At 50.3% G+C, this 24,409-nt stretch overlaps 2 protein-coding genes across 2 annotated transcripts; both read right to left on the reverse strand.

Annotated features, from left to right (window-relative positions):
- Positions 1–1,076: 1,076 nt before the first annotated feature.
- On the reverse strand, positions 1,077–4,937 carry ASPACDRAFT_29226 (uncharacterized protein; the record flags this gene model as incomplete). The annotated part of the gene is made up of 5 exons (XM_020199624.1): positions 1,077–1,273; positions 1,390–2,109; positions 2,419–3,480; positions 3,542–3,791; positions 4,863–4,937. The coding sequence occupies 5 exons, from the start codon at positions 4,935–4,937 to the stop codon at positions 1,077–1,079; spliced, it is 2,304 nt and encodes a 767-aa protein (XP_020056203.1).
- A 14,271-nt stretch (positions 4,938–19,208) lies between these two features.
- Positions 19,209–21,264, reverse strand: ASPACDRAFT_60683 (uncharacterized protein; the record flags this gene model as incomplete). The annotated part of the gene is made up of 2 exons (XM_020203582.1): positions 19,209–19,402; positions 19,458–21,264. 2 exons carry the CDS (start codon positions 21,262–21,264, stop codon positions 19,209–19,211), a joined length of 2,001 nt encoding a protein of 666 aa, XP_020056204.1.
- Between the last annotated feature and the right edge of the window lie 3,145 nt (positions 21,265–24,409).

A 24,409-nucleotide genomic window follows, 5' to 3' on the forward strand; every position in this document is an offset into this window, starting at 1 on the left:
GAGTTAGTAGGTTAGTACTAGGTAGTTTAGTTCAATGTTTTGGTAGGAAAAGGGAAGAGCGAAGAGCGAAAGCGGCCAGTCAGTAAGTCGGAACTAGGAAGTATTGGATCATTCCATGCGGAGAAGAGAAGAACCTCAGGCCGCTCAGGGTCCAGTGACACCACGGGTTAGTTCAGGGTCTGCCACTAATCCCCTTCCGGGCTGATCCGACCTCCGGACGCGGATTTCCTCACCACTGCCAGGGCAGTAATCCATGAACACAATCGGTCATGAAATCTAGAGTATGTACGACTTCACCCGCTGAAATTGACATTTTTCAATCATGATATCTTGCTCGTCAATTCACACCCACTCCTCTCCCTCATGCAGTACGAAACGTGTCCTACCCACCCTCGGAGATCACGTTGTGGCGTCATAAGCCCCCAGCGAACATATACTTGTCTCAGACTTACGTCGAGAATTCGCAGTTTCTTTGCTCGAGATGGGCGCAACGAGGCCCAAATCCATGCATTGGCACCAAAATATAAAAGCAAACGAAGAAGAGCGAGCCTCATCCCTCCTTCCGCCACTATACGCAGTGGAACGAATCGTACATACAGCATACTTATATGCGAAACATATTTCACTAGGAGACAGCCACGCCCGCGAACCCTTCTTCCAAACCCAACCAAAGCAGGTCATAACGTCATCTTGTCATTCATGTCCAGCGCAGCGTCTGTAGTTTCATCATAAATCGTCACGAAAAGAATACAAATGTAAGCCAAATAGAATATACGACAGACCGAAGAAGTCTCACTAGATCCACCACCGGATCTCGCGAGACCATCATAAGTTTCCCCTTACCGTCATGGTCTCATTTCAGCGCGATATCTACAACTCATTTGCCATCCGTGATGTTCCGCAAAAGATATCTCATCACATGTTTCGGAGAGACTAAAAGGAGTGTGTGCAGCGAAAGTGTAAAAGTGTCACATAAGAGAAGGGCGTGGCGAGATAGAAAGGAGAATCGTAACAGAGCAGTCGCGGAGCAGCGAACCGGACTTTTGCTCAAAGGTGGATGAGTTCATGATGGGAATTCAAGCTTCAACTTCTTCAGCACTGCGTCGGGAGGCCGACAAAATATGTGCCGTGGCGTCTCGGGCTGGTGTGACTCGTCGCTTGCGCTCGAGGAAGCGTCGCTTTCCCGCTCGCGTCTCAAAATGTTGCGGAATCGCCGAAGCTTCTTGGCCCTCCGCTAGCATTGCGGCGCGCATCTTGTTACGGTATGCGTCCACTAATACTCCCCAGATTCATCGGAGTTAGTAATTGTCATCGATACGCGAACTTACTGCAACATTGAACTTCCTAAGAGCAATGTCACTACTACCAAGAAACAAGAGGGGCACGTACGGGATCGCTGCAGAAACATCATCCGTCCTGCAAAGACTCGGCTTTGGCTCCAGCTTATCCGGTAGGCCAAGTCGTTGAGGAGAACCTCCTTCCGCCGTCGACCTCGAGACAATCGTGGAACTGCAATCTCACTTTCACCATCGATCTGAGGAACGGGAACCATGACTCTTCCAGCTGTTGGTAGTTCTTCGTCTTCGTCGTCCAGCTCGGAGTGATCCTTGATGAACCGGTTGCCAGGTACAACAGAAGTGCGAGGGCTTCGCATTTGGACGGGGAAATAGGTCCGGGGAAATACCGAGTTCATCCTACGGTAGGAGTCCGGAATCTCATCCATGTCAACTAGGTCCAAAGAAACCTTAACCCGGACGCGGGCACCCCGTTGGGTGTCGTCCACGAGTATAAATTTGCGAGGCTTTCCCCCGGGAGGAGTGCCGAAGAGAGCTTCAGTGCTTGGGTTTTGCTCGTCCTCGTCCTCGTCCACTTCTTCAATGCGGCTAGCAGTCGCAACAGTTGGGGGCCGCCCTAAACCCCCTATACCACTCTCGCGGAGAAGTGGCGGTATCGAAGGGCCTCGCGGTCCTCCGCCAATACTCCCCGGTGTGGGATAGGAGTGAAACCCATGGAACACTTGAGCATTGCGGATATCTGTAGGGGATGGTCCAGGCGGCGGATGATCAGAGGTAGGTGGACGGTGGATACCGTTCGAGAAGTCAGGAGGACCTAGTAAGGACATTATGACAATTATGAGATTAGCCTACGCAAGACGTAAAGTGTCGTGGCTGAAGCAAACAAAAACGGATTCGGGAGATCTGAAACACACACAAGGCAAGTCGGGTATGAAGAACGAGAAGTAAACAAGATAGAAATACATAGGGTACAAGATCCATCATTTAGTGAGAGCGGGCCAGTTGTGGTTATCCTTCCCAATGGACTTGACGCAAGTTTGCATGATACAACATGATAGACTGTTTTCGGTTTGTGCAACAGAGTCGGGACAAGAAGCACTTCATACGTGATGTTGGTACATACCGCTGACTTCCTCATGGTTTGCACCTCCATCGGGTTGGGCATGGTGATGGTGTAACTGCGGGGGACCCATGGTCAAGGGTCCCAGGCCTGGCCGGGAAGCGGCCGCAGCCATGCTGGCAGCTGGGATACCTGGAGGAACCGGCGTCGACGGTGCCATGTGGGGTGGCGGCTGTGCTGGAAGCCCCTGTCGTCTGTTCAATTTAGCCATCCTTCGCACACGGCGACTTCGAAGACGTGGATCTTGGTTGCTATTCCTCCAGCTATCCACAGCTCTTTGAATCAGACCACGCTTCCCTCTTAACGCAGGGTTCAGCTCGGCCAACGCCCACCCAACGGTATTGCATTCTGTTTCGTACACCAGACGGTTACCTCGATAATTATCTTTGCCGCCGCATGCACGAGGGTATACACAGTTCTCGGACCTGAAATCCGAGCTAAGATTATCCACACTAACAGACTCAACGTCGCATCGGATGGTATACTCCATTTTCACCCGGTCTCGAGAGTATTCAAACGCAATCCACTGGACTCCGTTGCTGTCTTGTCTAACAACAAGAGGTGTCGTGGCAGGGATTGGCCCGGGTGCTGCACTAGAACTTGCCCCGACATTTGAGCTCTGGTGGTGAACAGTACTAGCTGATATGGGTGTAGCCGTCGCCGCAGGGAGCGGTGGGTTTAGCATCGCCCTCTGAGGGGGAGTCGGTTGCTGCACTGTAGACGTGGGGCTGCTAGTAATAGCACCAGTCGGGGCTTGAGTGGGATGGTGAGGCAACTGTGCGGTACTGGTCTGGTGTGGGATCATCAACGACTGGGTCGTAAGTGGATGCTGCTGAGGTGATGCATTTGGGCCATATTGTGAAGGCTGAACAGGGTTCATTGGAGAGTACGGTGGGTAACCGTACATCTGAGACGTCATCTGCGGTGATTGTGTGTAGATGTTTCTACCGTGCGGCTCGTGGGTTTGTGACGCTACTGACGCGGGCGAACTAGACTGAGGCGTGTGATAGATCGGAGGATATGGCCTCTGCATTTGCGCGGCGGTTGCCATGATCTCAGGGGGGCCTGAATAGTCAATAAGCCGTCGCATTCAGGATAGAGATTAGAACTGTCGATGTCCACTTACCACTCGATGGGTACTGACTCGGCGCACTCGCTGTCGTATAGGAGGATTGGGGCGCGTAGTAAGATTGTTCCTGCGATTGAGCGTAGGGATGATGATGCAAAATTCCGCTCGCTAAAGGGTGAGGGGTAAAATTTCCCGAAGACAAGGTAGTCGGAGGCTGGTGGGGGGAACCCAGTCGCTTTGGTGGTTGTATGAGGGTCGTAGGTCGGGGATGCTGAAGATGAGGGGGCTGCGCGCCTTGATACCGAAGCTTGAGTTGAGCGAGGTGTTAGCCTGAGCACTTATCATTGAGTACGGTGCTTTTCTTTCCAAATCATGTGTCCAGTGTGAGGAGATAAGAAGCATGTAGAAGCAGATGAAACGTCATTGTCAGAGATCAAGTTCTTGCCCCGGATCTGGAGCCAGAGAATGACGGAATGGAGTAAATTCATCACGCAAAAATCAGATTATTCAGGATGAAAGATGAAGAAAAGCCCATAAAGGGAAGCCTTGAGCTCGGCATCTCAGAACGAAGAGCAGAGAACTGTCATCAGCCGCTGTGGACTCTACTATTCTCATAGCACCAGGCAGGCGTAGGTCATCGGCTGCGCTTCCTCAGGCCTCGTAAGCACGCTGATATCTCAGTCTGTGACAACCCCTACAGCTGTCCCTCGGGCATGCTGCGGAAGGTGTATATCTTGATTCAGCCAGCATGACTCCGGGAATAAGCTCAAAGTCGCTGGAGAGTAGGAGAGTTGAGCCTCTGGCTCTGGCGCTGTTGTGGTTGCACCAAGGAATCTCTCAGGATCATTTTTAAGATCCCAAATTGAATGCCCTGAAAAGCTCATTTGAAGTATTTCACAACCATTGGCATTTGGAGTAAAACACAGCGGCTTGGAGAGGGCTTGTAGCGTTTGCCACATCGAGGTGTCAGTCGTAATCAACGTACAGCAGAAGTCATCAGGCCGGCGGCTTGGCCAAAAGCAATGTTTGCTTCTTGTTGTCGCGAAAGGATTTGTAAGAGTCGATAATAGTTCCCCTTGTCGGGATATGGTCGGGGTCGATATCGCCAATTGTTGCCAGGTGCCTCCTGGGAGAGGTCATGCACGGGAGACTGGGTTGTCCTTGGATGGAGGCCAAGCCACGAACCCGATACGATACAATTGAAAGAAAAGAAGGCGCAGAAGAAGCAAAACAGGGAATCGCGGCAGAGAAAGGAATAATATCAATTTATAGTCTTAAGGCAGCGAATGAAGGAAGAGACATAAGGAAAGTAACAGAGAGAGAGAAAGAGAGAGAGAGAGAGAGAGAGAGAGAGAGAAAGAAGAGAGAAAGCACTCACGGGATCTTCTGCAGGCTCGTCTTTGAATCTAGTTGCGGGTGGATGAGCTAGGTCAGTCTGAACCATACCGGTCATGACTGACCTCAAATGGCCTCGAAAGATGTATTCCTTGTTTTGATTCTGTTGCTCCTCGTAGGTGGATGAATGTTTTGTCTCTTTTCCTGGTGTTCTTTCCTTTCCTCTTTTGTTATCTTTGGTGATTTGCGTTCGTTTTTATTGGCAATAATAGAAAATGATGTAGCAAGAGAGTCAGGAAGACATAGAAGGGTGTGTGTTTCTTTTTGTCATGGAAGGGAAGGATTCGAAGTCGCGGGAAGATGGAGGAAGTAGATGGGAAAGATCGAGAGAGAGAGAGAGAGAGAGAGAGAGGAGGGGGCGGCACCACAACGGTTGCGGGAAGGATATCTTGACTAGGGACAGACGAACAGGTAAGGACCAAAGTTAAAGAGAGGCTGAAGGGCAACGGTAGTGGCTCGCTGGTCTATGTGGCTCTGGACTGGACTGGGGGAAGGGAAGGGATGTCTGTCTCTCGGGGCGCGTATGTGTGTGCGAAGGGAAGAAAGCAAAGGCCTGGCTGGCTCAATGGGTTGGTTAAACGGTGCGATGCGAGTGCGACTGTAATGTGGAGGGTCCAGGGTCGTTATTTAGCTGCGCAAGAGACCCATCCTTCATCACTACAGATTATTCCCAATCAACAACTATCCCGGATCAGGAATGGGATACAAGACTAAGATCTTTGGGAAAGGGGAAATTGTAATAAAAAAAGTAAAGATGAAGGGAGAGGGGAAAGAGAGAAGAGGGGACGTTGGAAGAGAAAGAAAAAGAAAAATATTAGAAAATAAAATAAGAGTTACAGTGAAAATAAATTAAATTAAATCTGAAAAAAAATATTTCTGGGGGAAAATGAAAAATAAAAAAACAGAAAATGGGCAATCAAAAACAGCAGCGATGGAGGGCAGGACAGCGTCAGATGGATTTGGTGGTTAGTGGTTAGTGGAGATATCAGAGTGAGCTTGTTACTAGCGGGAAGGTGGTGTAATATTGACCAGGATGGATGCAGGACAGAAGAAGGGCCAGAGACCCGCGACAATCTTGAGTCTGAGATTGAAAATCGACGAGACAAGCATTGACCGGCAAAAAAAGTATCAGTTATGAATATCAACAGTCCCTAAACACCTTGAAGGGATTGAACACAGCCTGCAGCGACATGGTGGTGAAAATAATCAGCAATTACAGGAGCACGGAAGGAAAATCAACGGGGAACAGAGATGCAGTGTAGAAGCTCCTCCTGCTATACTGAAAAGAAAAAGAAAAGAAAAGAAAAATAGGTTAGAAAAGACGCAACATGTTTGCAGCAGAAATGGCTGTCTGCTCACGTCTGGTCCTCGAACACCATTTCTTGGGTTGATAGTTGTTTGTTTGACAGGCAAAGTGACCTCGGTGAAGTGGGTAGGTGGGCGGATGGGGTGACTGGGGTTGAAAGGAGGAAAGCCTCGCCAATGCACTTGAAACTGGGTAAACAGCGCAGACACCAGGCATTTCACTCCTCCGAAGGAATAATCAATTCGCATTTGGAAAAAGGTCCAACAAAGACGGAACAAAGAACCGCAGAAGCCCAGTAACGAAGAGACTGGCTTGCAATGCAAAACATTGAGCTTATCGCGGATCGAATGCATTCAGAGTTTCCAGAGCCCCTGGGCAGATAGGTTCATGGGCGACTTAGCAGAAGAATGAAAGTAGAACCTCCGAAAGAACGGCATCACTTTGACAGTATTCACCACTGTTCATCCGTAGGAATAGCAAAGCACGGCGTATGCATGTATGCATGTACCGTACATATCATGTCCACGGGCTGCCAATCAATTCTCCGCTGACAGATCTACCACCTGGAACTAGAACCTCAAGTTCAGATGCTTACTACAACCGAGTCAAGACTGGGATTCTGGTGATTCAGATCTCTTAAAATGAGGTCTGTCTGAGAACCTGCAGCCAGGTAACTAGGCAACTTAAGAACTGTCTATTATTATTCCCACGCTGCCGACACACATGGGGCAGGGACCAGTGGGTCTGTCTTGAGGGTCAGTGTCTACCGTACCATTAACTTAGGTATACCCATAAGGATAGATCGCGTTGGACTACCGTAAACAACCATCAGACTCAATAGAGATAACAGTACGGAGCAGACTTGCTTAAGGCAATGTTGCATTCTCCGTCCAGATCTTGGACTGCGAATATGCGATTACTCTTCCGACCAGTGACGAGGATGAATCGTTCCAGAAGATAAAGTAAGCGTTGAATGAACGCAAAATATCCCATTGGCATGTTTGGGCTGCAATATCCACTCAGGTGGTCATTTTAGGTTTGCGATGGAGGCGAGAATTGGCTGGTCTGGAATGAATGATGGTGGAAGATTGGCGGCGGGAGGATTAGGCACGATACAGTAGCCGTTAGTTTAGTCCGATGGATGGTAACTTATCAGTAAAATTCATTACCACTGTGTCCGTACAGCATGATACCATCTCAGTGACCTCATCCTTTCAAGACTTTCAATCCATCCTTCTTTTCTGTTGTTGAGATAGGCTTGAAACTCTATAGCACGGCATCGACGAGGCCGCAGGCAATAGCAGTCTTCGAAATTACTTACCCGAGCAGTCCAGGAGGATGCCGATGATCGATAAGGGCAGTGGCCCTTGAGAACAGACCAGGCCGGTGCCGTGCCCTGACAGCAGGCCAACCTCCACTTGGTGTGCATGGAGCCATGGATGATGGTGATGTTGCCTCGATGAGATCGTCTTAGGACAGACAGTATGTGTAGGTACGGAGTAGTTTGGCGATAGAGAGAACGACACCTGCATCAGCAGTTCAATTTTAGCAGACCCAAAACTGGTGGTTCTAGCCTCAGTTTTCGTTTCTCTATTTTGGATTTTCTTTTCTTTTCTTTTTGCATCATTTCATTTCTTCTCCTGCTCGTTTAGTCCACGGGACGGTCAGGAGAGAAAAATACCGCCATACGCGACCCGACTCGATCTGGTTACACTCCGGTAAGAGAACAGCCGATCTGACTTGCTGCTGTCAGCCTTGTGCCCACTTTCCCGCAAGCGCCACACCACCATTACCACCACCACCACCACCACGATTCATTCCTCCATCTCCTCCCTCCGGGGCCTCCCACTAATCAAGATCACTCTGCTCACCACATATGTATTAAATCCCGTCAATTCCAGACCTGGGCATAAATTGCTTTATGGAGGGTCGCAATTGTTGCAACTGAATGCCGTCATCGCTCGTAGCACACATACTCTCTCCTGATCTCCCACTAGCGAGCTTGACTTGAATGAACAATGAGACTACCTACCAGTGCATTCGACGAATAATCCCTTCTCCTCTTCTCGCTCATGAACAGGCGACGCATTAATCAATCATCTATGTTCCCCGAGGTCACTGCTGCTACAGATTGTGTGACCCTAGCCCATAGCCTGCAAAGCGGCTGATCAATCATTGCCATTTTGGTGGGCTTCTGATCCTGCCGCTTCCCGGCAGCTAGCTTCCTGCATCCTGCCTTAATGAACAGCTACGTCCCCTAGTCAATAATTCGAGGGAAGGAAGGCAAGCCCTCACTCACGGCAGTGATAGAGTCACTCCCGAAACCAGAAGTTGTTCGCAGCTTGATAAAGATAGGAGAGACGGACTCATAGGATCGCATGGGTCCTTCATCTACTTACCGATCTTCTGACCGTTGCCCCAGACGCCTTCCTGAGGGCCTGTCAAATACTATCAGTGGCTTGGCTCCACCAGGCCTTTCGGGCAAGCAGACGGTGGCTTCAGCGGTAGTGGGGCTTGGCACGGGCATTGAGAAGGGAGTCATGATTCTCTGGAGTATGCCAGCAGAGATCAACAAAAGCTCATAAACGATACCACAGTCCCTCCGTATCTATGGGCAAGCATTGCCACCATGCGTGAATATGGTACTCGGTTGAGGGGAAAGACATTTGATTTCCTCACCCAAGCTATTGATGCGCTTTGTTGCCATTTTGAGCTAAACCAAACGCCGTAGGAACATTCCTCGTGCATCGATTCCATGGGAGCTTGTCGGGACATATGTATGCCAGGGCTCGTCATAACCTTCTGTCTCGGATGATAAGACAACCGCTGTTCAACCTATGTTGTGTTCGTCCACCGACCAGTCACAACATATGCGGCACGCGTCCAGCAGGTAAGCATCGTTTGTACTATGCTGCGCATATGGGCCGTCCTTTTGTCCGATATCCCAGCATCGATGTTGCGAACTCCACCTAAAGGGTATGTTTGCAGGATTGAGTGCTCTTCTTTTTCTTTGGTGCAGACCAGTTCCGCGCAGGTGTCAACAAAACCTCACGTTCTCCTTCGGAGGGCGATTCCTGACGAAGGGAAAGATGGAACTGGAGAATTTCCCAAGGAGGCTAGTCAAGTCGTCGTAATCGAGGGATTCTGCTACCGGCATGACTGGATCCCGCACTCGAGAGGTCGAGTCTCTGTGAGTAACTAGGTACTGTACCATATTCTCAGGTAGGCCATGTGTATGGAATGCTCACGGGCGGGTGGGGTTCTTAGGCTGAACTAGGCTGAACGCAAGCAACGGTCTCAGACTTAGGAGCTTGCCATTGGCATGCAACTCTCTGATCGGTGCAGGGTGTTTGAGATGGTTTTCATTGTTCCGTGCCTCCCTCCGGTCGCTTGCCGCTCATCAGCCAATTTCTTGATTCCTCAATAGCTTGGAGGGAGTACTGTACGTACTATCTCTTTCTGCAAAACTGCCCCTCCTACTCTTCTTTCTCCTACCTACTTTTTTGGTATTGCATAGTACTGTATTTCTTTTGGTGGATGCATGACAATAAGCATGGTTGGTTCCAAATAGTCTTCTATCCTCTGTCGTTCCCACCTGAATGACCTTGTAATCTACATCGCGAAGGCTAGAAGCCCGAGCCAATGCGACAAGTGCAGTAGAGTAAGCTGATCATGAAGTTAGCAACTGGCTGCACAAACAGTCATCCGTCAGGGCACGGAACCGAGGTCAATACAGAATACGGTACTGCGCACAATACATGACAGAATACGGCAGTACGATACGACCCTGACAGGCGCACTGCTTCTTACCTATCTTTAATGCCTCTCTCATCCTTTCATTAACATCCGACCTTATAGATGACCTTCTCGTCCCGAACCTTGCCTGGCTCACTATTTTCTGGGATGAATATATTTGCCTTGCTGATGATTTGATCAGGCGAAAGCATATAAGCAACATGCGTCTGACGGTACGGGAAATTGTGGAGAGGCCGTGCTCTTAACGATCAGGCGTGTCGATTGAGTTGGTGGAAATTAGGAGTGGTTAGTGGCCCGGTTCAACGCGCAGACTACCGACTAGCTGCTGGTGATTACTGGTCGTTAGCATGGTCTCCATGGGACCTGGTGAGGTGCCCATTCGGTCGAAGTTTTCTTGATCAAGTGGGGAAAGTTGCCTGTCACCGTCAACATTATTATCAACAAGGAGACGGATGCCCATGAGATGATGACACTTAGCTTTTGCCAATGTTCAAATACGCGGTAGGCCTGCGAACGAGGGTGAACTCACTTTGTCTGATCAACACGCTTGGAGTTCCTTGGCGTGGTTATCTATCGTATGCGATGAATAAAAATCTGTCGTTGTGAACTTGCCGATTTCAGACCACCAACGACTTGTTAGAGATTACGAGATCGAGCAGGCAATGGAACTGTGGGTGGCTACGAGAGTTTCAACAGCTGAAACCAACCCCAATCCCAGCCCCAACCCAAGCCATTGCGCCGAGAATGACAGGGGAAAAGCGGAGCATCAACAACATCAAGCTCGCTAGAGCAAAATCCAGGAGCCACTCTTCTCAACCGAACGACGGGGGGCTTTGCTTCCGCTTCCGGCGAGGTGTCCAAATCTCAAACCAACCCCATGAAGAAATAGAAGAGCGAAGAAAAAAAAAGAAAAGAAAATACTAGAAATAAAATTAGAGCCCCTGGGCGGATCAGCCGAACATCGCTGAGAATGTGGCCTTGTGAGTCCCCTCTGATTCTATCCAGAATCAGATCGACTGGGCGGATCCGAACCTAAGACTTCGGATCCAGCAAGCGACACTAGGAACGTTGACGATGCTGATGCAGCGGGACCGTTTACTAGAATTGAGATTGCCTAGGAACCCAGTTTTCTAGACACCAGCCAATGGACCCGATACCTACGCTAAATGACTATTGATGGTACCTATCTCCTCTATCTAGCCAGTTTCGCTTCGCCCGGCCATTTCCCACGAGGTCCAAATCAGGCACAACCCTAATCGAGGACCTTTAGAGGGCAGGTGATGCGACTCCCCGGCATCCCCGCTCCAGTGCTTGAAGTCATTCACTGGTTGCAATCATCCATGGTTGGAGTTTGAAGCTCTCATAGAAGGTGCAGTCAAAGTCATTTCTTTCACTCTTCATGACTCGTATATTGGGTGTCAACCAATCCCTCTTCACCAGTCCTTCTTCATCCGATACTCCTAGTCCTGCGTCCTTAGCGTGTCAAACAAAAACAGGTTAGAGAAAAGACAATACTGCCCCCAAGAAAACGGCCGCAGTAGCTGCTGCTTTTGCAATTCCAAGGTGGAGACGTCTTTAGCTTCCTTTGGCTTTCTTTCACCCTTCTCCTTTGTCTCTCATGTTCTGCCTTTCAAACTTGTCAAATCCCCCCCCCCCGGCCGGCCGGCGTGGCTCTGATCAAACCTGGAATCTTGCTTCCGGGTAGTGATCGGCGGCTGGGGGGTAATATGCACATCACGTTGGTCACTGCATTTAAACACCCATACTAAGCCCCCGGACCCCTGTCTCACCGTTCACTTATCTCGAAAAGTCTAGGGACACTGAGGGTTTACGTCCGCCCACATCTTGAACCTCAAGGAGGATCATCCGGCTCGCTTCAATTACCGGGGCAGATGGTCTCATCAGTTATATTGCTTCTTTGTCCCTTAGACAGAGTTCAGCGTGCAGGCCGTGTTCTTCTGCTTCCCCATTTTCCCTGTTTTTTGCCTTCTAACCCCTTTAATTGACTTGTCAACCAACGTCATCACCAGCATCATCTTTGAATATGTTTTCTAGGGAAGGGGATCTAGCGACAATCATTCTGGAGTCTCATGCCACTCATGAAAAGGATATAGCCTAGCACCTACGGTAAAAGCCGTGACTTCAATCAGGGCCGACCACTGGCAAGTTTGCCCCGCAGCCCGACCCCACTGGGCTAATATTAGTCTGTGATAGCCTCCGACGAGGCCGTTTCCTAAGTTAGGGTGGCAGACTAGCCATCATCATCACATCGTCACTCCCTCTGAAAACTAGCTGGATGCAGGATAGCTCTGGAGACCACCAGATGTTTGGTGTCAACTGGCAGCCAGTCGCTATCGAATAATTATTAGTTTGCCTGGTCTATCCATTTCGTGTATGATACATACCCATCATAGCCTACGGACGCATTCCAGGCTGACTGAAGCTACCTGTGTGCATTCATACTTTGCCCACTCCTCCTGGTTGTTAACCTATTCTACTGTAGGAAATGAGAGTAGTGTACTGCGAATTGCTTGAATCTGCGCATGTAAACATCCATCGAACAGAGCTGGCAGTTAGCCATATAGTTAGCATGTAGTGTATGCGCTGTATATTTTACCAAGCAAAATACCCACATACAGCCTTACAATACAGAGTACAGTACAATACAACCATACACCTGGCCCTTCCTTTCTTCCCTCCCTCCCTCCCTCCCTCCCTTCCTTCCCTTACGGACGGACCGGCGTCGGCTCTCCCGCGATTGTCAGTTCAGTGCATCCCACTTCAACTATTTTGTCTTCATCCACATCCACATCCACATCACCTCTCCATGGAGAGTATCTCGACTGGGGTGAATGCAATCTTGATCGGGTCGGTCCTTCTTGGCAGGAGACAGCGGCCAGCCCTAGGGATCTGGTCGACTGACTTGCCTTAGTCTAGTCCTGTCGCAGCTCACCCCTCGGGTTGCTAAATCCGGACAAGAGCAAATGTTTGGTACTCAACTGGTACCTTGGCGTTCGGCACTCTGGTGCCGATCGCGTTTTTTCTTTCTTTATCTCTTTCATTCTTTCTATATTCTTTCCTCTTACTCTATTCTCCTCATGTCCTCTGATTTCAGATCACGGGGAGGAAGCGAACCATGGAAAGAACGGAGGCTTTTTACTTTTTTGGGGGGTGGAAGGTGGATATGGTTCCTATTCCCCATGGCGGGTGTCTAATCTCCCCGAATGCAACCATCCCGCGGGGGAGGAGGGTGAGAAAAAAAGCGTGGGTGGGATTGGAATGAGTTATTTTTCCGACTCCAATAATCTAACAGCAGGCTAGCAGGCTAGCAAGCAGCAATCCTCTAGCATCGACAAGGACCGATACTTTCCGACATGATTTGCGCGTGGATCGCGATCTAGCCACCGAAGGCTTCTCCCGCTGGAGCTCCGCTGGCTTAACGCGGTCTGGGTTTGGTTGTGTTGTTTCACTTTACTCACTCAGACATGGTCTGCCTAACATTTTCTGGAGGTCTCGACTTCGGCCGGATCGGCTCCGTCTGTTCTCCATATCTGCGGCCCCATCTTCCATGGGAAGGGCCGAGAAAGCGAACGTGCTCTATACAAACATGGTATAGACCCATCAACTTGTTCTGGAGCTGGCTGGCTCTCTTGACTCGATCTGCTTACTCTGCCGGCAGGCAATCGCAACGCAAAAGAGTTATTCCTCCACCCTGAGGAGCATACTGCTCATCAACAGATTGGTTTCTTGCCCTCATAACTAAGCTTACGCGCATCTTCTTTATTGCGTCGCACGTTGTACGGATTCCATGAGTCAGCGGCAGGTTAAACTCGAACTTGAAAGAGAATAGCATCCAACGTTTCCGTATATTAGGAACGGGCAATAGGAGCTAGAGCACTTAAACCACCATACATCAACAAGCAAGCAGACCCCCAACCGGGTTATTCTAGACCATCCAAGGCCGATCGCTACCGAAGGCGTCATTTTACATAAGCTCCCCTCCCCGACGGAACCGCAAACTGGCCCTAGCTGGCTCTGAGGGGAGATTCTGGCACATACACATCCGGTAGTAGAATGCTTTGCCTCCAACGCCACTCTCTGCTCCAAGGGGAGGGTTGGGAATTTTGTCCGCACTGTAGCCGCCTCAGTCCGGGTACGGAGCGTTATTTTAGTCTGCAGGAGAACCAGCCTGGTTGTTGATGAAGGAGGGCCCTATCATAACCTCAGCATCGCGGAGACTGCGTACGGGGCTTGATTCAGTGATTGAATCTCAGGGCTCCCAGAGCTACGAGAGGGACTGGCCCTCGTCGGAGTCGGACTCATGCGGACGCCGTGCCCGGTCAACCGTCGAAGGTTTAGTGTGGGTGTGGTGGATGTGCCAACAGGATTGGAGGGGCCGGGTTGTGGCTATAGTTTCGCCCGGCTATACTGTGGAAACCCGGCTCAAATCCGAAGAATAACTCTGCTGCTTTGTTTGCTTGCTCTCAACTAGTCAACCGACTATTGCCGTTGCGATGCTGCTTATTGACCATCATCATCCTTAGGTCAGTTGCCAGTTCTGCTGGCTTTCAAGCGAGCAATATGATTCGATGTTAATCCCGCTGTGGGATTATCATTGGAGGCGGTTGTTGTTTGCGATCTAATCTCCGGATTAAATTAGAGGGGCTACGTAAGTGGTGGCTTCTTTGCTTGCACTGTCGCTATCGACCTACCTATTTGGGAGTCAGGACTATGGGAGTAATTGTACTGTACGTACAGTACTCCCATGCATCCTTCTTACCCCGGTGCGACTGATCTTTCACAGAGGTACAACTTATCGCCAGAGAAATCCGATGAGTCCCGATCTCCAACATTTCAATCATAATTGAAGATGATATGTAAACACCGTGGCCGCCAATCCCCCTCTGCCTGTCCAAAACGTACCCGTCCGAGCCCTAAGTGGGAAAGTAACTTAGTCGCAGTGACCGGCTGTGCGGCCCCACCATCCGCCGCGGAAATGGAGTCTCATTGTCTATTGTGGGTGGTGAACCAGTTTCCCACTTGTCTACACAGTATCCACCACAATCGAAAGAATTGCTAGTCTAGCAAAACCCACTCCGTTCACTCCACTTAATTAGCCCGATCACTGTGCGAACCAGACAAGAAGGATGTCACGGGCCCAGACCTTTCTCCTCCCCCATCAGCACTGTCCCTCGACAGTTAGATCCCGTTTTTACCGTTAGTGATTTTACAGAAAGGCACAAACGAACAAGGAAAAACCGTAAGGTAAACCGCCATGAAATGGCCCTCCTCCTCCTCCTTCCACCCCCTTTCACCCCTCACACCTTGCCCAAACTTTCTCCCATCCCCTCCCTGGTCTGACAGCGGTCCATTCCACATGGAACATACATGGTTAGGTGCATAGGGCATGTCGGTCCTAATTTCCTTTCTGTGTGTGGCTGCCGGGCTTACCATGGGTCCATGGGTCCATGGGTTTGACTGACCGTCTGGACCCGGGAAAATCCCCTACGCACTGACGGCGGCTAAGAACGGGTGATTGTCGACTACGATGGAATATCCTGGTTTAGTATTGTGGGTGCTCCCGCCGTAAGGGAAGGGAAGAGAAGGTAAGGGAAGGGATGAGGGATGGGGGATGAGAGATGAGGAAAAGAGGATCAAGTTGCTGTTTATACTTTTTGGGTCTAGGCGTTTCCGTTCCCGGTTTGCGGTTATACGCATACGTATACGGGACTTTTGATGTGGGAGTAAATGAAGTGTCAAGTGTAAAAGTGTAAAAGGTACGGAGTAGTCCGTGTAGTTGAGGGGGGTGAATTTTTCCCTTTCCCTTATGGATTGTGCTGATTGTACGTTACTATGAGGAAGGTGTGGTTCAGCTTTCAGTTAGTGGCTACTAGAGCTACCTACTGTATGATTGCTGCAATCTAGCACTACGGACTGACGACTACGTTACCATAAGCTAATATGGTCACTTTCCGCTAACTCACCAACTGGATAGCTCTCTCTTAGTCGGAAGGGTGTCTAAGCTTCCTCCCCCACTCCCTTTCGCCTCCAACATCAAAAACTAAACCTATAGACAGACACATTCTACATAGTAGCACCCCCTTCTCAAAGACAACAACAATAAAGGCACCGGCCTACCATCCCACCACTCAACTCCCAACTCTGTCTCTCACAAAAAAAGGGAAGTAACGATCTCAAACCCCGACCTACTAAGCATCATCGGAAAGACCAAGTCCACAAACAAAGAAAGTATAAAGTAAAACCCGCCTCCCCCCCCCCCGTCCTGTAAGCAATAACATTCGAACAGAGGGGAAGAGCCCAGCGAAGAAGATCTCTTTCCTAGACAGGACAAACCCCCAATTTCTATCGGGCTTTCCCTCTTCCCCTCTCCTTTCGTTGGTCTTTGCTCTTTGCAAATCCCGATATCTAGTTGCGTGGAGATTTATGGTCTTGATGGGGGTTTTTTTGTTGATTGTGTTTTGGGTGCTGGCTGGGTGGGTGAAGGTGTGGAGGTAGTGTATGCATGTGGGTAAGGATGGATGGATGGGTGGATGTAAGTAGTAAGTAAGCAAGCAGGTGAGCAGGCGTAGGGGGTACTGGATTTTGGCATAGATCCTTAAGTCAAAGTGCTGCTGTTTTGCCTATGGCTTGTATTCTTATGGGTGTACTGTATATAATATCCGTTGTTTTTTAAAACAGGCATGAGGACAGTCTCGGGTGTGGTGGCTGATGCGGGAAGCAGGGAGGTCATGGGTAAGGTAAGGTAAGGATGAGAGATGCGATGAGCATGATCATGGTAGCATAATGGGATTGTTTGTCAGGTTCAGGGGGACGAACAGTGGATGGGATTAGGCGGAGAAGGAAGGGGATGCTTGCGATGGCAGTGGCAATGGGTTATGTTTCCAAGGCTTCCCTGCTCTGCTCAGGGGAGAGGTTGATACTATACTGTACCTCAATATATAGTGTACTTCTGCGGGATGATGTAGAGGTGGACAAGGATTGGATTGTAAGTTCTATGCTCAAGGTTGGGTTGCTTGGGTCGAGTACCTAGGTATACTGTGCCGAATACTCTGTGCTGTACATGAGGAGTACGTACTGATCCTACCACTTTCCAATATACTATGCACCCATAGCCTCTATACCGTAGTTCTTCTAGTGAACATGAATCCTCCCACGGTAGAAATACTATCAACCGCATCGCTACCCCCTTTCCCTTCCCCTTCCCATCCCCAGTACAGCATACCAATAAACGCCAGAGCGATCAACCCTCCAGACAAAGACCCAAGCACCACCCCACCTGCTACATCTTCAACCTCATTCCCCAACACCCGTCTCAAAAAGCAGCAACACCTCCCAAACCAGCAATCAAACAACAACTCAACTCAACCCTAACTAAATCAGGCTAATCCCCCAGCCAGCCAGTAGATTTCCAAACAACAACCGTTTGTTTTATTCCAATCTCAACACGCCTCGAAGATCATCCGCCGGCTACCAAGAAAGCAAACACCAGGGGGAAAAAAAGAAAAGAAAAAGACGCCGCACGATCTAGCTGACAACGAACGTCGCAAACATCCCTCACCCCATTTTGGACATGCCCAACGGTATTTCGGCTTTTGGCATGATATGAGGATCGGCATTCATCACGCAGAAAGAGGGGGGGAGAGAGAGAGGGCGACGACGACAAAAGCAATTCACAGTCCGGTGGACATCCCCCCTTACTAGGAGTATGGAGTGACATGTTCCAAAGGGAGGTTTGGGCTTAGTGGTGTTCTGCTCTCGTTGAGGAACTGCGGTCTTCTTTGCTTCTTTGGATGGGCATGTTTGTTTCGTCTCTCTCTCTCTCTTGCATCGTAATGCCTCCCGACTCGTTATCTTAGGACATCGAGTGAGACTTTTGCGTGAGGGGGTGGAGAACAGAAACCGAGAAGGGAAGGGAAGTGCTTCTATCTGGAAATCAGACAACTGGCTTAATGGTGCACTGAGATGATACTTCATTCGGCAATATTCTCAATCCAATTAATCTACTTCTGATAAACAATAGCTGATAGACAGATAAGTATGAAATCTACCAGCGTCATGGTGGGTGGTCACTTCAATGATTTCCCATTGACGTTCGTTCCGCAGTTGATTCATTGGCTTGCAATCGAAGACACTGCTTATCATCTATTCAGCGCATCTTCTAATTGTCGAACGATCCTTCCGTGTCAAATCAGAGATAGGGTAATGACTGTGGCGACCACTTTTGGGCATCTTCTAGATGCCAAAATAGGCGAAGGAAAAAAGACAGGGTGGCTGAGGTGAAACTCCCTGGTCCCCTGTCTTCCCGTCGAGTCCCTGTTGCTTCAACCCTCGTACGGGGGTCAGACATCAACTCAAGCGACAGGTTCATCCGATAGTTCGATAAGGAGATGCCAGATTGGTCTGCTACCTTGCCCACATCAGAAAATCGGGGTCTGACGGAATCATATTTATTTCTGCGCAAACGCTAGGCAGAGAGGTTCTAAACTGCACCAGTAATATACTATAGACACAAACATGAGATATGCATGGCGTCGTCGAAAAGCAAACGTATATACTGTAGGAATGCCACCCAGGGAAAGGATCGTCCTGATCACTTGCAGAAGAAACCAAGGCCAATCCTCTATCTTCCACCAGAACTCAAATTCAACCATGCTGCACAACACCAACAATCATGGCCACATGTACAAGTCACTCTGCTCACCAGGTGCTCTTCGGTTGACCGAATTCGGTCGCCTGTAGCACAAGGTATCGGATACCCACGATTTGGGTGTTGGTCTCCCTGAGCACGCGCAGCAGCATAGCCAGTCAGCGAAATAGTCGGGTGGCACAGTGTCACCATGGCTTGCACCTAGTCAGAAGACCAGATGGCATCTGTCCTCCTTCGACCGCCAAGGAAATTTGGCAGAAGCTTTTTCACTCCTGGGCTCTCCTCAAATTATAGCACAGTAGGACTGTACACTGCATGCGGTAAATCCAGTTGGCATTGAGATAGTCTCAATACCTTGATCGCCCCAGCGCTCTCGTACAGACAGCTAATGCACTTGCTGTAATAGTCGAATCAAGAACCGCCCTTGCTATCCAGAGCCTTGTCGTTACGCATTCTGTTGTCGTTCGCGACGATCGTGTCGCCCCTGATTGGTACTGAGATGAGATCACATGGCCATCGGAGATATCACTATACAGAGACAACGAGAAAAGAAAGCGAATCTCGAAGGAGGAAATCTTCCGACTGGTACTGTACCCAGTTCACGCCGCTGCTGGGGCGGGATCCGCCGGGGCCTTCGGGATGGCCTTGGATTCAGACGATGCTTCAATGGCCAACGGTGATTCATCTGAGCCCTCATCTTCATCATCGCTCGAAGAGTCAACCTTGCGTCCGCGGCGACGGTCTTCCTCGCGACGTCGACGCTTTTCTTGAATATACTCGTGATAACGAGCATCTAGCTAGTTGTCAGTATGCACACCCATCCTCGTACCAAGGGCCTTGACACATACCTCGAATCTCCTGCGTTTTGACGGCGTATGCCTGTATCTCTTCCTTGCTCAACACACGCAGAACAATCACGTATTCAGAACGTTCCTCATAACGTTCGCGACCGAGTTCCAAGGCAGCAGGGTTGACCAATCGCCGATCAATCTTTGTCCACCGCGCACCTGGAGGAATGCCCTTCTTGTGAGCATCTTTCAGAGGTGCCACGCCTTCTCGCACAGGGTTCGGCTCTTCAGGAAATTTGGCACGTGGCGGCTTCAGGATACCCTTGGGGGCAGGGGGGTCCTGATCCTTCGCTGCCGCCGATTCATGCTTCTTCAGCTCATCAGGGGAGCTGAGTCTTTCCTGCTTGGTACCATCCTTGGCCGGCGTGTCCTCTGTACGACGTCTCGACTGAGATCGCGGACGAGGAGCGCGATTCACAGTCAGGTACTGGGATACCCGGTCGCTGCTGCTCGCTGACGCGTCGGAGCCATCTCGTCTTCTATGTGCCGACGGTTCGCGTCGGTATTTCTTCAAGTCCTCGTCGGATGTATAGGAATCGGAGTCGCTCTCATCACGACGTCGGGACCGTCGCCTCCGGGATCGACTATGATGTCGCCTGTTTTCATCCTCACGACCCGCTTCACGGGAACGATGGTGTTCGGTCCGAGGGGAAAGCCCATAGTCGAAGTCATCGGGGTATCCTAGAACAGCGGTTCCCAGACCAGTGCTCGTCCCGGAGATGATTGAAGTTTTGGATGAGGACTTCCGTGATGAACGATCGTCACGAGAGTACCGATCGTCATCATGTCGTCTATGCCGCCGGCGGCGATGACGATGATCTTCGTGCTCCGACCGGTAAGAAGAGTAACCCTCATCAAGATCCTGGTGCACGGAAACTGGGACTCTTTGCAGAGACCGCCGTCGAGCGTTCGAGCTCTCCACATCGCTGTCAGCCGAACCATAGGTTGAGCGGCGTACACGGCCTCCTTGGTCAATGCGATCAAATCCTCTCTGTGATGGAGGTGGACCCAGTGCCCGGGATTCCTTTCTCGATTGCAATTGAGGGTCATCCGGGCCGGTCAAGCTGAGGGGTCTATCCCTGTGATAAGCACGCTGGTCACGGCGCATTCTGGCAGCAGAGTCTTTCTCAAATTGTTCACGAGGATTGGTGTATGAATAGGCATCATAATCATCAATGTCTTCTCCTTTTCGAAGACCCCCGGTCGGCGGATAACGCCAGCGAGGACTGTGTTCATAGGCCGGGTAGGCATTGTGGGGGATCCGTGCCATAGCCATCTTGTCCGTCAGGTCTAGACGGCCGGTATCACTTGCATAATCGGTGCTGGAAGGCTGATGACGTCGGTGGTGTCTGTGCGAAGTTGCGGGCACCACGTAGCGGTCCGGGGCTCGCTGCGGGCTTGGAGACCGGTGATGACCCGGAACTATCACGGGAGAAGCCCTGGATAGAGGAGAACCAGAAGCATCATATCGACCGGGAGCATACTGAATCTCGACGGCGGATGCCGTATTGCTCCTCTGCCTCGGGCGGATAGCGTATTCAGTCCTCAATTTGGTCGAGTGGCCGGGGTCACGGTACGTTGTTGAGGAGATCGGTTGTGCCTCCAATCGCGGCTCTCGCGCATATCGTGAATCGTAGGATGGGATGTAGTTGACATCAGGGTGATAGCCTGAGTGTGTTGAGCGATTGGCGAGATCGTATGGATCGTAGGAAGAACTGAGCTGCACAGTGCCGGTGGAGGCGCGCATGGGATCCATCATACGCGAGCCGTTGGGAGACATGGGCCGGTAACGCACAGCGGGACCCATATTCTGTACCCTTGCAGACAGCAACAAACGAGATCCGACCGGGAAAGCAAAGCAGATGGACGACAATGGAGGTGGTCACAAAAACTCTGTGACGTCCTAGAGGATAAAATGGAAGCAATCAGAGAGGTAGAAATCACTGCCGGGAAAACTAAAGACACGGAAAAGAAAAAGAAAGGTTGGTGGATTGGGAAGAGAAAGAAAAAAAAAGGTTAATTTTGGGCACCAGGCCAGAAAGCTATAGAAGATGACGATAAAAGCCCGAGGGGCGAAACGATCTCCAGATAAGACACAGCACCCGGCAAGCTCGATAGAACCAGAGACAGAGAAGGAAAAACTCAAGTCAATTGAGCTTGATGCCTGAAGCCACAGGCCACCAGACCGAGGACCGGGAGGGCGGGCAATACCTAATATATGGAAGGCTGGAAAGCACAGACTGATGAAACTGGGAAATTTGACAGTGGATCAAGGGGGAGGGGTTGAGAATGACTGAGGGGTCAGTCTCAGTGACAAGAAATTTGATCAGAATGAAATGAAGATTTGAAGCAGAAGAGCACTGCTTACAGCAAAGCACAGTAACCCGGAGACCCTGGAGCTATGATCGTCACCCGTTTGAGAATGGAAGAAGGTGTGACGCAAGACACTGGAGAAGTCTCCGGTGCACACAAATCAGAGGAAGATTGATACCAATCCACTCCAAGACACACCCCATACAAGAGCGGATATGAACGGAATCCCCACTTGTGAACAAGTGCAGAGAGTGTAGACCACGCGAGTTTGCGATTGTCTGATCAGAACGATGCTGGCGAGAGGAGAGCGAAGATGAAGATGAAGACGAAGAAGTGAAAGAAAATCTAAATTCTTTCAGAGTAATACTATCTGGTAAGGTAAGTGATTGAATGAATATACGAGATGAGGGAACAATGGAAAGATGATGGATGACGGGAAGGAAGCAAGCAATGGATGGCTTGCTCGAGTAAGCTGAGAGAAGAACTCAATGGAGAATCTGACAAGCCTAAGGCAGCCACAGCCGGGTGTAGTGGGAAAAAAAGGTGGAAAATGGCAGGCAGGAAAACGTGCAACCAACCACGGTTGGCCCTCGGCTCTCCCGCCACGGTCCGTGATTGGTTTGAAACCAAGTTTACGCTTACTTCATCTTCATCCACGGGCCATAGTTACATTCAAGTGGTTATGGTCCATTCAACTGTCTTGGACTCTTGATTCTTCTTGGTCACCTCTAGTCCTCTCTCTCTCTCTCTTTCTCTGATTGTCTCGTCCTAGTGGAGACCATCGCGTGTGTGTGCTCCTCTTTTCGAGTTTCTCTTACACTCATGGAATCTTTCTTCCTTAGCCGAGAACAATAGGACCTTCGAGTCCCCATGCACACAAGACTACTGTATCAAGTCCCCCACTATCCTCAATCCCAGCCCCTCCCTTCGTTTTGTCTGCCAATTTTCCACAAACTAGGGGGTAGATGGGACGCTAACACACTATGGTATGGCAGATTCATTTTCCAATCGATTCTCAAAATTCGAATTCAACCCAACCCTCCTCCCATTTCCAGTCCTCGTGCCCGGACTGATTACCCGGTGCCGTTACCCACCACGTTACAACTTGCCAAGTAAGGAGAGCGGATGACATCACGCCGAACAAGTCTGAGGCCGTCGGCATGTTGCTCATGGCCCCATTCCGGAGCCGACCATCATCAGCCCGAGTAACATTAAAGGGCTGTGAATGGCCCGGACTCATACGAGTGGGGTAGGGCGGGCTTTCTAGAAGAACAGGAAGGCGACCAGTCTGAAGCAGTCCAGTCCAGCGCTCACAGCCTCGCAAGCCCCCTCCCCCCCGGCCCACCTCTAGACTAGGCCGAACTCCCACCACTAACACTGGGTACCGTCGATCCAGGGGGCGGTGCTCGATCACAGTTGCTCAATGGATCTTGCTTGCAGTCTATCTGTGTCAACTGCGGACCTCAACACCCGGATCCGCCCCGCGGGTCTTCTCGAACACTGACATTGGTCTTCGAAGACCCAAGAACCGGGAACGCTGTGCCCTGCAGTGGCCCCGGTCGCAGACGCTGCTGTGTCGGCCTCGTGGCAGGCCCGAAAAGTCGGCCCTCGAAAGGCCCTGGCCAGTTTCTGCTGTCAAGCAAGTGACCAGGCGAGCATTCACATGCCTTGGGCATATTTCGCCCTCTCTGAAACGACGGCGACCTTCCGCTCTGGTCAAGACATGGTCCTTGCTACTACTATTACCCACCTCCGACGCTTCATGAATTACTTCACTAGCCAGCCCGGGTGCGCGATTTACGTTGCGTGCCTCAGCGTCCGTTTTCAACGCCACTAACCGAGATGACTGGAGTCTATTCTTACAAGTCCTTGTCCCGCCACATCGCTAGAAAGCATCTCGAAACGAATGTGACACGGGAGGGACTGAAACAACTCCTAGTAAGCCATCCCGGTGTGATCTTCGTGGCACGGAATCTTAAATTATGATAATCTATCATCACGGAATTTTAATCAATTCCCCTTCTCCTCCCCTTACTTCCCTTATTTCCTGCATGTCTCTGAAGATATTTTCTCTGGGATACAGAATTCCTCGAGTGATCCTGCTAAGAAAGCTGAGCTGCCAGGCACCATGCTTGAGATTTATGTACAGCTGACTGTTCCGAGGCCAATCGCAGCCAGAACAGAGGAGACTCATCCGTCACTACAAGGCTGATCCATTGCCCGCCCTACCGGCCTGATTTCTGCAGGCTTGAACCTACCTCACACTCAGTGGCATAACCATACTTCTACTGCCGTGATGATCTTCCTTTGACTCACAGGTAAATCGATCATATCAGGCGACTGCTTTCATGTGTCACCTTCGGCCTGGAAAGGGGCTTGCTTGCAAATGCCCATTCTTGGCCTCCAGTCGTGGCTTAATCGCCGAAGCTCAAGCTGGATCAAGCATCACGATCCTCTTAGTGGTTGGTAAACCTATTATCTTCAGCTGCAATGGTGGCCAGGACTCTTTCGTGTCGCAGCGCAAAGTCCCCCGGGGATATGACGTTTGGAACATGGGCATGTCAACGACGACCTATGATGCAGTTGTGCAGGAAAGTCTCGCATTTTTTGACACAAAGAATGAAAATATTAAAGCTTCA

This window comes from Aspergillus aculeatus (assembly GCF_001890905.1).
Source record: "Aspergillus aculeatus ATCC 16872 unplaced genomic scaffold ASPACscaffold_8, whole genome shotgun sequence".
Classification (NCBI taxonomy): Eukaryota; Fungi; Ascomycota; class Eurotiomycetes; order Eurotiales; family Aspergillaceae; genus Aspergillus; species Aspergillus aculeatus.